The sequence below is a fragment of the Mastigoproctus giganteus genome, chromosome 5 (assembly GCF_048544385.1).
Source record: "Mastigoproctus giganteus isolate SK-2022 chromosome 5, ASM4854438v1, whole genome shotgun sequence".
Taxonomy (NCBI): Eukaryota; Metazoa; Arthropoda; class Arachnida; order Uropygi; family Thelyphonidae; genus Mastigoproctus; species Mastigoproctus giganteus.
The window spans coordinates 81763852-81778314 of record NC_143579.1 but is presented as its reverse complement, the minus strand read 5'-3'; the positions used below and the strand labels follow the sequence as shown (position 1 = coordinate 81778314).

The following is a 14463-nucleotide window of genomic DNA, read 5'->3' as shown; positions in this document are numbered from 1 at the left end:
TGGTCATTACATTGGAAATAGTTTCCATATAACGAAGAAAATTTCCACATAACAAACTGATTTCGAGACCTCTGGCCTTTAGGCAATAGAGCTGATGCCATAGAGAATACGAATTAAGAGCAAAAGGATTAGAAATTAATCCCTTTAACTTTTAAGAGCTAAGGGATTAATTCCACAAATTAAGAGCTAAAACATTTTACAATTTAGTGGTGCCCATAAAACCCTGCAGAAGGAAACTGGTCAACCACGGTGCAGGACAGAAAAAGATGGAAGGTTTTGGGAGAGGAATTTGCCCAGCAGTAGGTCATCGATGGCTAAAAATAAGAAGTAAAACCTATACATCCTATACAGTCTCCGCGGGTAGCACAGTGGTATCGTCACCGTCCTCCCCACGCCGGGTGAAAAAGACCCCAGTTCGAATCCCATCGATGCGAGGAACTTTAATGGGCTTTCTTCACTCCGTGGCTGAGTTAGTCAGTCTGAGGCGTAGATATCAAGGTTCTCCCCCCAAGAAACTGGAGTTTTTTCATCCAGCAAAAGAGGAAAATCGACTATAGAACCCACACAATTAACAGATAAAACTCTACTGTACCGAGAAGTCGCGCTGGTCAACGGCTATCTACGTGGCCACAGCCACTGGCAAAGAGCAAGTGCATATTCTTGACACAGATAATATACTGTGGTCAACCTGTGAAAAACACACAAGGTACGTCAAAGCTATTCATGTACTAAAGCATATTAAAGAGTTTGTAAGCACTACTATTATGTGATACTGGATGCTAGTATCACATAATATGCACTACACAGGTAGTGGAGGAATACATTAGTTACTAGTAAGCTTGCGAGAATACAACCTGATGGCACATGGAATGTGGGCTGTACAACCATGATGTTGTTCTTTTCTTTTGCACTTTGTGGCTTACTATACTATGAGTTCTTTTCTGCACTAATTATGCTATTTTTTACTCCAACTTGAGTGGTTGGTGCCCACCACTCCACACACACTTTGAAATGTGTCCATAGGCATGAAGAGGTTGTTGACCAGTGCTCTAGAAACGAGGAGTGCATGGTGACCAAACTGAAGTGTATAAAGCTTTAAAAAAAAAAAGGGTTAAGTTAGCTAAATGCCTATAGCATCTTAACCTTTTTTTTTAGATCATGCACATACAAAGGGCCATAAATTTAAATTAGAAAAGGATGGTTACAAAACAGATGTGTGGAAATTAGTATTCTGCCAGAGTAATCAATTGCTGGATTAACTTCCAGCTAATGTTGTGGTGATGGGTAGTTTGAATAAATTTATGGAAGGTTTGAAATCAGTGGAAAGAATGGGGAAATGAAGGTCGATTTTTTTTTTTTTGATAGTGCTGCCCCCTTGCATCATACTGCCAATATTAATACTGATAAATTTGGTCAGCTTAAATTTAAACAAATACATTATGAAACTGCACTCCCATATGATAAACAATTTAACAGCTATTTAGTATTTTCAAATCACACACCTGTCCTTTTGAAATCTGCACAAAGTTTCAATCTTTTCCGTATACTGCTTTCAGAATGAGAAGGAAATGCCTTTTTAATGTCTTCCATTTTAATGCGACGAGGACTGTCTTTGCTTTTCCAAAACAAGCGATAAATAAACACCTGGAAAGGTTGAAACTTCTCTTACTATAACTTATTTTTGTCAGCATTTAAAGTATTTTTATTCTGATAAATTTTAAGTATTTTTAAGTACTTTTAATTAAATATTTAACAAATATAAAGCACATTAATAATACAGTACAGTCTGTCCTCGTATAGCACGATAGTTGTGTTCCTAGAAACTCCCATGCAATGCAAAATCGTGCAATATAAACAACAGGCCCTATGGGAAAAGTGGGGTTAGGTGCCGACCACCCAAGATTGAACACACATTTGGAACCAAAACATTACCAAACACAATAAATAATCGGGTAATTTTAATCGTTATAAAATACTTACGTATTTTATAACGATTAAAATACGTAATAAAAAATATAATATATTTTTATTATAATATAATAAATAATAAAAAATAAATATTTTTTATTATATTATAATAAAGTATTTTTAGTATTTTTTAATACTAAAAAAGTATTTTTTACGAATAAAATACGTATTTTATTCGTAAAAAAATTATTATTTTAAATAAAACAGTCGTAATAAAATATTGTGATTCAAAGTGTAATTAAAATCTAATGGATTTTAATTACACTTTGAGTTGTTCCCGCTATGAAAGTTGTTTTTATTTTCTCCGCATTCTTTGTAATTCTCAGCGTTGCCTCATTTAGGTCTGTAGCACATGCAATATCACACGGTCTTTCATTTCACTAAAAGCGTTTCACAATTTCATATTTTTTTCTCTATCGACAGAGACGGACTAGCCATAAGCCTTGCCCGGGAAATCCCGGTGGGCCGGAGGCCGGTGTGATTTTGGCCATAAACCGTAGTATGAGGCCACTATAAATTTTCCCGGGTAAGAATTTTTGATCCAGTCCGCCTTTGTTTATCGATATTGCTTTTTTTTTTTTTTCTCTGAATCTGCAGTGTCTTCACCAGGACGCTTCCTTTTCACACCTTTTAAGTATTTTACTAATTTTTAGGGAATAAAGCACAATTACAAAATGAGGAGGCACGCTTGATACACATAAACAAAGCTGCGCGCGGGTAGCAACTGAATAAACAACACCGTAAAGGCCGAGATACACTATTAACACCCCACATTTTACTAAAGCACATTTCTGGGGGTTACTACCATAAAACAATAAAAACAATTTCCAGTTTTGTTTCTGCTAGTGGAATCTGTTATAAACTGGTAGTAAACTCGATGTAATTGCATTTGCGATTATACCGATAGCTGGAATTGTGTTGGTTTTTACGTTATTATGGTGAAATGTGTTTCCCCTTCACTGATATAAAACACAAATACATTTTCAGAATCTTCTTCATTCCTATCGTGTTGCGTTCTGTTGGGGTGATTCCGCGTTCAACTGCCATTTCTTGTAAACATAAAGGCGAATCGTGCATAAGCGAATTCGGTTCGTGTTATATAAGATAACGTTCCCCTATTTATAAATTGTGTATGATCGAATTCGTGTAATGTAAACACGTGTTATACAAGGACCGACTGTATATTAAAATGCATAATTTAATACTTAGAATGGACCCTTGTGGAACTCCCTCCTCCTGACAAAACACTAGAGAGAGTGTGGATCCTAAACGGACTTGAAATTGGCAATTTGAGAGAAAGTATTTAATAAAAAAGGAAAGGTTACCCCTAAGACCAAAGTTATAGAGGTCTTGTAGTATACCAGATCACCAGGCTGTGTCATACACTTTTTCAATATCAAAGAAAACTGCTATCACATGTTCTGATTTAATAAAAGCATTACGAATATATGCTCTAAGTTGGATAAAATTATCCAAAGTGGATCTGTTTCTTCGGGAGCTGCACTGTGCCCTGGAAAGCAGACCATTAGTTTCCAAATACCACACTAGTCCAGAATTAACCACTCTTTCCAGCACCTTACTCAAGCAGCTTGCCAGAGCAATAGGACGCTAGTTACTTGGATTTCTAGGATCCTTTCCTGGTGTTTTCGGAAGGCTAGAACAATTACCTTTCGCCAGGAATCAGGAAATTGTTCATTAAGAAAAATTCTATTAAATGAAATTAAAAGGTGATCCTTAGTTTGCAGTGAGAGGTGTTTTATCACTTCGTAACAGATGTTACCTGGCCTGACAGCACTTGCACATGTGAGAAAGAGAGCTGCATTTAACTCTTCCAGTGTAAAGGGTTTTTTATAGGGTTCAAGCCCTTTTGAAGAGAAGTTTAATCAACATTTCTCATATTTCTCTTTCAGGGTCAGAAACTCTTGGGGGGGGATGATGTTATTTGAGAGGTTTTTGCAAATGTTTCCCCTAGACTATTTGCAACTGCATTCGACCTGCAATTCGCCATCCATTGTGCTTGAGGATCGCTGAGAGTTCGGTGGATATTTTTCCTCCATTTTCCCAGTATCTTATCCCAGACTACTTTTGAGCTAGCAGCCTGAGTTATGGATGACATAAAACGGATCCAAGATTTCCTTTAGCTCTGACGTCGTACATAAGGTACTTTCACATAAGCACGCTTAAATGATATTAAATTTTCAGTCGTGGGATATCTGGACCCTAAATGGATGTCAGATATCTGAGATATCTGGGGCCTAAATGGATGTCAGATGAACTAATGAGACATGTGGCAGAGAAGAAAAATGCATGGGATACATATAAATTAATGGGTGACATGGAAGCCTATGATAGATATAAGCTGGTCTGAAACCAAGTCACAAAGAAGATTAGGCAGGCAAAGGCAGATTATGAGTAATTCTTGGCAAAGGATGCAAAGAAAAACAACAAAGAGTTCTTTACCTATGTAAACTCTAGAAGGAAAGGAAGAATCAGATTGGTCCACTGGATATTGATGGTTCAACTGTTGATGATCCTGTTCAGGCTAGTTTGGGGGGGATACAAGGAATAATAGATTACAGTAGCCACTGGCAGAGGTGAAAGTGATTCTTGCACTGCTTCTATTGAAATGAGCAGCAGCCTGGAAAACAAGATACAGGATATTTCAGAGACTGCTGGGAGTCGTTGCAGTACAAGTAAACATATGGGTTGTGTTAGAGCAGCTAAGAATAAGAACAAGTGCATGTATACTTGCATGTACACCAATTATAGGAGTTTGGTAAATAAATTTGATGAATTTGAGGTACTGCTCAAAACATCAAAGGCAGATATTCTTGAGATATCAGAGACGTGGTGTCACACAGATATAAGGAATGCAGAACTGGAATTTGGGGAATACAATGTGTATAGAAGGGATAGACAGGACAGGAGAGGAGAGGAGGAGGGGTTATGCTATTAGTTAAGAAACACATAAAATCCAAGGAAGTGAAGCCAGTCGACATTGATGGACAGGGCAGTGTTGAGACAGTTTGGTGTGACATAAGAATAGGGAAATCAAAATTGAGAGTGGAGTGTGCTATAGGTCTAATGACTCAGATAAGTATAATAAGATACTGAAAAGGGAAATAGAGTGGGCCAGTAAATCAGAGAGTCTTATAATTGGGGATTTTAATTTCCCAGATATTGACTGGAATTTGTGAGTTGGTCACTCACACACTAGCAAGGCTTTTGTGGATTTATTGGATGATTGTTTTCTACATCAGCATGTTCATGAGGCAACAAGAGGGAGCAATACTCTTGATCTGATTATCAGTAGTGATTCTTCATGTATTAAGAATCTGCAGATAAATGAACCACTAGGTGGCAGTGATCACAGTGTGTTGAAGTGGGATTTACTCAAGGAGGTAACTACCATCAGAGGTAAAGGGAAGGGTTTTTGTTTTCGTAAAGGCGACTATGATGGTCTGAGACAGTATTTAAATTCTATACAGTGGGACCAACTGATGATGTTACCAACGGCAAACTCAAAATGGGAAGCATTCAAGGAACTAATTTTGGAGGCTACCAGGCTTTACATACCAACTAAGAAATATTGTTCAAGGTTTAGGCCTAAATGGTTGTCAGATGAACTAATGAGACATGTGGCAGAGAAGAAAAATGCATGGGATACATACAAATTAATGGGTGACATGGAAGCCTATGATAGATATAAGTTGGTCTGTAACCAAGTCACAAAGGAGATTAGGCAGGCAAAGGCAGACTACAAAAAATCCTTGGCAAAGGATGCAAAGAAAAACAGAAAAGAGTTCTTTACATATTTAAACTCAAGAAGGAAAGGGATGAATCAGATTGGTCCACTGGATATTGATGGTTCAACAGTTGAGGATCCTGCTCAGGTGGTTAACAAACTAAACGAGTATTTTGCATCTATATTCACACATGAGGAGTTATTCAGGAAGGGGAATGTCGTAGGTGAAGTAAACATTGTCAGTGAGCTAGATGATTTTGTAATAACTGAGAGTAAAGTGGACGAGAAATTGTTGAGGATAAACATAAAAAAGGCACCTGGGGTGGATGGGATCTATCCAATTATTAAAGGAAGTAAGCAAACCCTTGACCATAATTATGAGAGCTTTTTTGGACTCAGGAGAGGTACCCATAGACTGGAGATGTGCAAATGTAACCCCAATTCACAAAGGAGGATTAAAGGTTGACACAAGTGACTATAGACCTGTTAGTTTAACTTCTGTTCCAGGAAAATTAATGGTGGCACTGGTTAAAGAAGCTTTGCAGGATCATCTAGACAAGAATTCAGTAATACTCAGACACAGCATGGTTTTGTTAAGGGGAGGTCTTGCCTGACCAATTTGATTGGATACTATGATTGGAAACTTTGATATTATATATTTGGATCTTAGAAAGGCTTTTGATACTGTACCATATGGAAGACTACTGCACAAATTGGAGCAGTGTGGCATTGGAGGCAAATTGCTGCTATGGATAAAGGGATGGTTGAGTGGCAGTAAACAGAGAGTGGTAATCAATGGACACTGCTCAATGTGGACTAATGTAATTAGTGGAGTTCCTCAGGGTTCAGTTCAGATATTGATGATGGTATATCAAGCTTAATGTCCAAGTTTGCAGATGATACAAAGGTTGGCAGGGTTGTTAAGGCCACTACTGATGCTATGCTGCTGCAACAGGATCTGGAAAGGTTGAGCAGATGGGCTGAGAGGTGGCAAATGAAGTTTAACATTGACAAATGTAAAGTACTACATATGGGAAACAGTAACCCCAGAGCAACGTATCAACTCTGTGGTACTACACTGACAGCGGTAGAGAATGAAAAGGACCTGGGGGTAATTGTGCAGGGAGATATGAAGTTCTCTGAGCAGTGCAGACGAGATCCAAGAGTAGCTCATGGTGTCTTGTCAATGATATACAGGAATTTTTCTAGCAGGGACAGGGAGGTGATTATTCCCTTGTATAAGGCAATGGTCAGGCCACACCTTGAGTACTGTATACAGGTCTGGAGGCCTCATTTCAAGAAGGATGTAGAGCTGCTGGAACGAGTACAGAGAAGGGCAACAAGATTAGTGAATGGAACAAAGGGTTGCTCTTATGAAGAAAGGCTTAAGGTTTGCAAATTACAGAGTCTGGAGACTAGGCACCGGTGAGGTGATCTGATCTGATAGAGGTGTATAAAGCCTTGAATGGTTTGAGCATGCTCAATGCTGATGGGATTCTTCCTCTTGCTCAGAATAATCACCTGAGAGGTCATAAATTCAAATTGAAGAAAGACAGATGTAGGATAGATGTGCGGAAATTTGCCTTTAGCCAGCGGTTAGTTGGTTGGTGGAACAGACTTCCATCACTTGTTGTTGAAGTTGATAGCCTAAACAAATTTAAGGCTCAGCTAAACAGGTATTTCGAAGAATGGAGGGGTGAAATGGCAGTGGTGTTTTTTTTTTTTTTTTTTGGCTGATGCTGAATAAGCTTGCTTTCTTGCATCATATGCCTCTACTAATGCTAATGCTAAACAAACTAAATAAGTATTTTGCATCTACATTCACCCATGAGGAGTTATTCAGGGAGGGGAATGCCAGAGGTGAGTTAAACTCTGGCAGTGAGCTAGATGATTTTCTAATAACTGAGAGGAAAGTGGATGACAAATTGTTGAAGATAAACATAAAAAAGGCACCCGGGATGGACAGGATCTATCCAGTTATATTAAAGGAGGTAGCAAAGGAAGTACGCAAACCCTTAGCCATAATTATGAGAACTTCTTTGGACTCAAGGGAGGTACCTATGGCCTGGCGATGTGCAAATGGTACCCATGGACTGGAGATATCCTATTCACAAAGGAGGATCAAAGGGCAAGACAAGTAATTATAGACTTGTTAGTTTAACTTCTGTTCCAGATAAATTAATGGAGGCACAGGTTAAAGAAGCACTGCAGGATCATTTAGACGAGACTTCAGTTATAGCTCGGACACAGCATGGTTTTGTTAAGGGAAAGTCTTGCCTGACTAATTTGATTGGATAATATGATGTGGTCACAAAGGATATGGATTTGATTTGGATTTTATTGGCGCATTAGCAACTAAGGCTATAATGCACCAAATCCAGGTCATATAGGGTCACAAAGGATCTGGATGCAGGGAATAACATTGATATCATTATATATTTGGATCTTAGAAAGGCTTTCGATACTGTTGCACATGGAAGACTGCTGCACAAGTTGGAGCAGTGTGGCATTGGAGGCAAATTGCTGCTATGGATAAAGGGATGGTTGAGTGGGAGAAGACAGAGTGGCAATCAATGGACACTGCTCATCGTGGATTAATGTTATTAGTGGAGTCCCTCAGGGTTCAGTTTTGGTCCATTGTTGTTTTCTGTTTTTATAAATGATATTGATGATGTATATCAAGCGTAATGTCCAAGTTTGCAGATGATACGAAGATTGGCAGGGTTGTTAAGGGCACTAACGACAATTCACTGCTGCAACAGGATTGAGCAGATGGGCTGAGAGGTGGCAAATGAAGTTTAACATTGACAAATGGAAAGTACTGCATATGGGAAGCAGCAACCCCAGAGTGATGTATCAACTCTGTGGTACTACACTGGCAGTGGCAGAGAATGAAAAGGACCTGGGGGTAATTGATATACAGGAATTTTTTTTAGCAGGGATAAGGAGGTGATTATCCCCTTATATAAGGCCATAATCACACCACACTTTGAGTACTGTATACAGGTCTGGAGGTCTCATTTTAAGAAGGATGTAGAGCTGTTGGAACGAGTACAGAGAAGGGCAACAAGATTAGTGAAGGGAACAAAGGGTTGCTTTTACAAAGAAAGGCTTAAATTTTGGAAATTATAGTGTCTGGAGACTAGGCACCTGTGAGGTGATCTGATTGAGGTGTATAAAGCCTTGAATGGTTTGAGCATGCTCAATGCTGATGGAATTCTTCCGCTTGCTCAGAATAATCATTTGAGAGGGCATAAATTCAAATTCAAAAAAGACAGATGTAGGATAGATGTGCGGAAGTTTGCCTTTAGCCAGCGGGTGGTTGGTTGGTTGGTGGAAAAGACTTCCATCCTTCGTTGTGGAAGTTGATAGCCTAAATAAATTTAAGGCTCAGCTGGACAGGTACTTGGAACAAACGGAGAGGTGAAATGGGAGCATGTTTTTTTTTTTTTTTTGGCTGATGCTGCATAAGCTTGCTTTCTTGCATCATATGCCTCTACTAATGCTAATGCTAATCTGTGGAATATCCCCCAGACTTTGTTTTGTGCTTTTTTCACTGCTGTGCATTCTGAATTCCACAGAGGTTTGGGAAATAGTGGGAACCGGCTGGGTGTTTTTGGAATTGCAATTGCAGCTGCATGCACAATAGTTTATGTGATGTACGTGACTGTCATTGATGGGCTCCTGATTGACTGTAGCAAGGTCAAGGTTTGCCAGACGTTGAAAGGCATTCCAATCAGCCTGATCAAATTTCTACCAGGTTAAACTAAATGGCAGACACGGTCTTCCACTAGTTAGGGTGGTTATCATGGGAAGTGATCACTTCCATATGGGTTTCCTCCATCTCCCAAGTAAGTGAAGGAATGAGAGAAAGGGAGCAGATAGAACGAACAATGGCAGAGAACGTAGTGGCAGGCATATAGAAGAAGGTGTTTGTTCCCGTATTTAGGAGGGAGATGTCACTGTCAGTGACCATATGCTCTAAGACTCGTCCCCTTCGACTGATGTTAGCACTGGAAGATGCTGCCTAGTGCCTTGACCGAAGCAGTCACGTTTTTTTGTGATCTCTGTGATAAAAGTGCTATTTTACAGTGAAATCATGGAATTTTGAATCGGCAATGATCTCAAATGATAGAGGGAAGTAAACTGGACTTACAGGTGACTTTTTCATGAGATTTAGACAATTATTTTAAGAATTATGGATGTTTTTAAATTTTCATATGTAAAGCTGTATAATAACATGCTAGCCGTATATGTATCACTCTGTATAGCTATATGTAATTTTCATTCCAGTGCACCAAGCACTTGGGAAGCCGCAATATTAAATTTAAATAGTTTCATTCTATCACTGCCATAACCACTTGTTGCTCATATACATGGAAATGCTATTTATGAATAGTATAGAGTTTCTTATTGTGCTCATTTCTGCCTTTCTCGATTGGTCGCTATGGAAACAATAACGATGACATATTGGCCGCCAACTTGGATAGGTACTGAGTGGGACAGCATAAAGCCATTTAATATTTACAGTTTGGTGGTACAAAGTGTTAATTATTGCTGATGCTAATTGAATATAGATACAGGAAAAATATTTTAATTGCCAGTTAACTGTAACATGGAGTACATACTGAAATTGGAAATGCATTCGTGTCAAATGGTTACAACGGATGCCTAGCGCGGACGAAAAGGGAAAAACGAGTGTTGTTCGGGGAAAAATTTAGAAAGGAAATACTAATCAGATACTCAATCAATACATATCATTAAAACAAGTAAGGTCCCCTCTATTTAAGGAAACACCCAGAAAAATTTCTGGACAAGTTGAATAAAAGCTACAAGCATCCAAACATGGCTCATTATCGACCATGTGGTATTCCTGTTTGCATTTCCTAAGTCCTGTGATCAGAATATGACACTGGTTTAAACTGTATTTTATTCGACTGATTGTGATTGCCAATGTTATCTCTATATATGAGATAGTCCAAAACAACCTGGGCATAATTCAGGATCATTAATTGCATGAACTTGTGTCAGGTACCAAACACGTTTGTTCTGTGCTCCCAAGGTTATAACAATATAATCTTGTTAATCCGAACATCTCGGAAATCCAACGTTGTCCAAAATGCCAGCAGAAATCGCCTCTCAAATGGAGGACTGTGCTGGACAAGAGAGTGAGACCATCAAAAATGATGACCCCAAACAAGCTGCATATAATCAGAAACCATTGCCCTCATCAAAGAAAAGAAAAAAGTTATGCGTGGTCCCAAAGCATGAACGAGAGACAAGATCTCAGACTGGCCCCAACAAGAGCCAACCTGAGCTACAAACCCAAACAACAAAGTCAGTGGAAGAGGTTAGACTCCTTGATCCTACCCTGCCAGAAGGACCGGTCCCAGAACAAATCCTGTTTCTCAGAACTGAGCTTGAAAACTTGCTGAAGGAACAGAACAACCGAATTACTACATGGCTACAAGCTGATATTGTGTCCCTATAGATCAAGATGGAAACTATTCTCCTCAAGTCTAATATCGTGTCTGAAAAGGCAATGCTAAATTGGAAGTGTTCCTTGAAGTCGGGAAAAATGAAATGCCACAACGCTCCCTGACCTATTCTAAAGCGTTGAGGACAAATGCCTCTCGGCCAGACAGCAGAGACAAACTACCACTGAGAAAGACGTTACTCCCGAACCACACGTGTGTGCGTGTGTGTGTGTGTGTGTGTGTGCGTGCGTGCATGTGCGTGCACGCGGGAGACACACAAATCAAGTGAAGATATTAAGAAAGCTGTGATAGACTCTCTCACAGAAGACCTATAGAGCACAAGAATAAAGTCCATCAGGAAAACCCAAAACACCGGAATGATAATTGAAACTGTGACCAGCGACGATGCTAAACGCATCTTAGAAATTGCCAAAACATCCATCCTTGGATTGGTAGCTCAACCAACAAGGCAGAAGGGCTCATCTATTGTGGTATATGACCCGGAAAAGGGTCATATACATCAACCAGCATTATAGAAGAGATTTACAGACAAAACCTGCAACAAGATCTACCAGAGGTTGACCCAGCAACAGAGATATGGCCAACAGAGTATCAGACAAAAAGCAGCAACAGTAGTGCCATAAATTGGGTGATTGAACTAAACCTGGATGCCTGGAGAATTATAACGAGACACCCCCCAAATATACATAAATTGGGGAGCACATCAATACAGGGAGCATGTAGCGGTCCCAAAGTGCTTCTGCTGCTGCTGACTTGGGCATATAACACATACGTGTTCCCAAACTGTGACCTGCAGCCACTGTGGGGAGAAGACACAGTTTCAACTCCTGCCCAAACAAGGATAAAGACCCAGTTTGTGTGAACTGCAGGACCTGAAGATGCCACATACACACACTCCATTCGTGATACAAACCGTCCACTTACCTGAAAGACAAGAGCATCCACCAGGAAAGAATCAATTATGGGAAATCAGAATAAAGGATATAACAACAAGTCTAAAATTGATGCAAATAAACACCCAAAGAGCATATGCAGTCACAGGTAAATTCACAAAAAAGGCAGAAGAACAAAAATGAAATATTCTACTAATTCACGAACTCAACATGGTTGCAAATAAAGTCCGGGGATATCCCTTAAGGTACAAAATGTACATGCAGATAGTGTAACCCTCCCTAGACAGCCATCATTGTGCGGAACCCAGACCTAACAATCACCAAAGTCACTCACCTCTATTCACCTTGGGCTGCCTGCACCCACAATGTATCACCTCTGGGAGAGATGTTCCTCATCTCCCTCTATTGTCGTCCGGGAGAGGACATAATATCAGCAACCCAGTACCTTAACCAAGTGCTAACTGGGCTCCCAACAGACAAAGTACTCATCTCAGCCGAAGTAAACTGTCGTTCCCCCCCCTCTAGTTCATCCACACCCAGGAGCGCAGGGGGTCCAGGAACAGAGTGCACTTGGAAGAATACATCACTGCCAGTGGACTAATAGTCCTGAATCGCCCCCAACAACTTACCAACTTTTGTCTCCACCTCTGGGAGGCAACACTGGATGTGATATTAGCTACCAGGTCACTCACCAGTTACGTCACAGACTGGGTGGTTCAAAAGGAATGAACCACATTAGACCATTGTGCAATTACCTTCACCATTTGGGGAAGCAGCCACTGATAGCCAATTTCAAGCAGCACAGGCTTGCAGTGGATCGTGCCAGATGGGATCAGTTCAAAGAGCAAATCACAATAAATATGCAGAATCTACACCAGGATGGTACTCAGACAAGAAATCCTGACGATCACCAGCATGCAGTGACCAAAGAGATTATAAATCCGGCCAATCAAGCCATAAAAAAGAAAAACTCGAAACTGGGAGCGGTGCCATGGTGGTCGAGAGAGTTAGACGTTCTGTACAACCAAGTGCAAAGGAGAAGACGAGCCTTCCAGCGGGCAAGGCATACAGGAGGCCCTCAGGATGTTGAAGCGCTTAAGCAGCAATACCAGGAGACAAGAAACACCTACACTGCAATGATCAGGCAGTGGAAGCTGTCCTGGGAGCATCTTGTCTTCTCAGTGGGAAACCAAGATCCATGGGGCACCGTGTAGCGGATTACAATGAATAAGATACCATGGAGTGAGGTTGTTATCTAGGTGAGGACACCTCAAGGACATATGACCACCAACTGGAGAGACATAGTTGGCATTATTTTGGACACCATATTCACTCCCCCAAAAGACCAAACTACCCCTGAACAGGAAAAACTCTGCAGCAACAATGATGAGTACAGCACTACCAGACATGAGGTGCCCTTCACAATGCCGAACTTGCACCTAGCCATTAGCAAACTGAGAAATAATAGAAAAATGCTTGGATAAGACATGATTGAACCTGAGATTGCAAAAAAGGTAGTCGACCTTTTACTAAAAGGTCGACTACCTTTTAGCACCCGGACACAGTTCAGCAACAGGACAATTTCCAACAGATTGGAAGAAAGCCATTTTTAAGCTTCTAATCAAAAACCCCAGCAAACCACAGCACCTACCAGAGTCATATCAATCCATTGCCTTGCTCTCAGTATTGAGCAAAGTCTTTGAGCAACTCTTGCAAGAAAGAAGAGAAGTATTACAACTTGGCACAACTTTCAGTGCCAAACCAATATGGTTTCAAAGCACAAAGAAGCACAACCGATGCACTAGAAAACATTGCTCTGGCACTTCAAAACTGTCAGAGCAAATATTTGCTACTTAACTCAGTTGATTTCACTGGGGTGTTTGACACCCTTTGGTGGCTGAGATTCCTCGCACGGCTGAGGAAGGCGGAACTGCCACAAAACCTATATTCTTGCATCAAAAGCTACCTCTCAAATAGAAGAGTTGTCGTTAAGACACCCTTTACCAAACTTGAACGACAAATACATAGGTGTTGCCCGTAGGGCTCTGTGCTTGGACCTCTCCTCTGGAACTATGTGCTGGATGAATTTCTGACCATGGATCTGGGGGATGTCCGAGCACAGGCCTTTGCAGACGATCTCACCTTGCTCATCGCTGGAAACTCTAGGGCACAGACTGAAACTGCTGCCAACAATGCCCTGACTGTTCTGCAACACTGGACCAAGCTACATCATCTACAAATATCACCGATGAAAACTCAATCCATCTAGCTAAAAGGGCACCTTGCCCCAACAAGACCACCGATAATCAAAATACAGGACAAGGACAAAACCTTTAAACCAACAACCGAGCTAAAATAC

General features: G+C 40.4%; 1 protein-coding gene across 1 annotated transcript in view; it reads right to left on the bottom strand.

Moving 5' to 3' along the window:
• Taf1 (TATA-box binding protein associated factor 1) overlaps positions 1 to 14463 on the bottom strand; it is an 818869-nt gene that overhangs the window by 439299 nt on the left and 365107 nt on the right. Inside the window, exon 18 of the mRNA XM_090374096.1 lies at positions 1503 to 1644. Coding sequence (XP_090230222.1) covers positions 1503 to 1644 — 142 coding nt within the window. The remainder of the gene's footprint in view (positions 1 to 1502; positions 1645 to 14463) is intronic.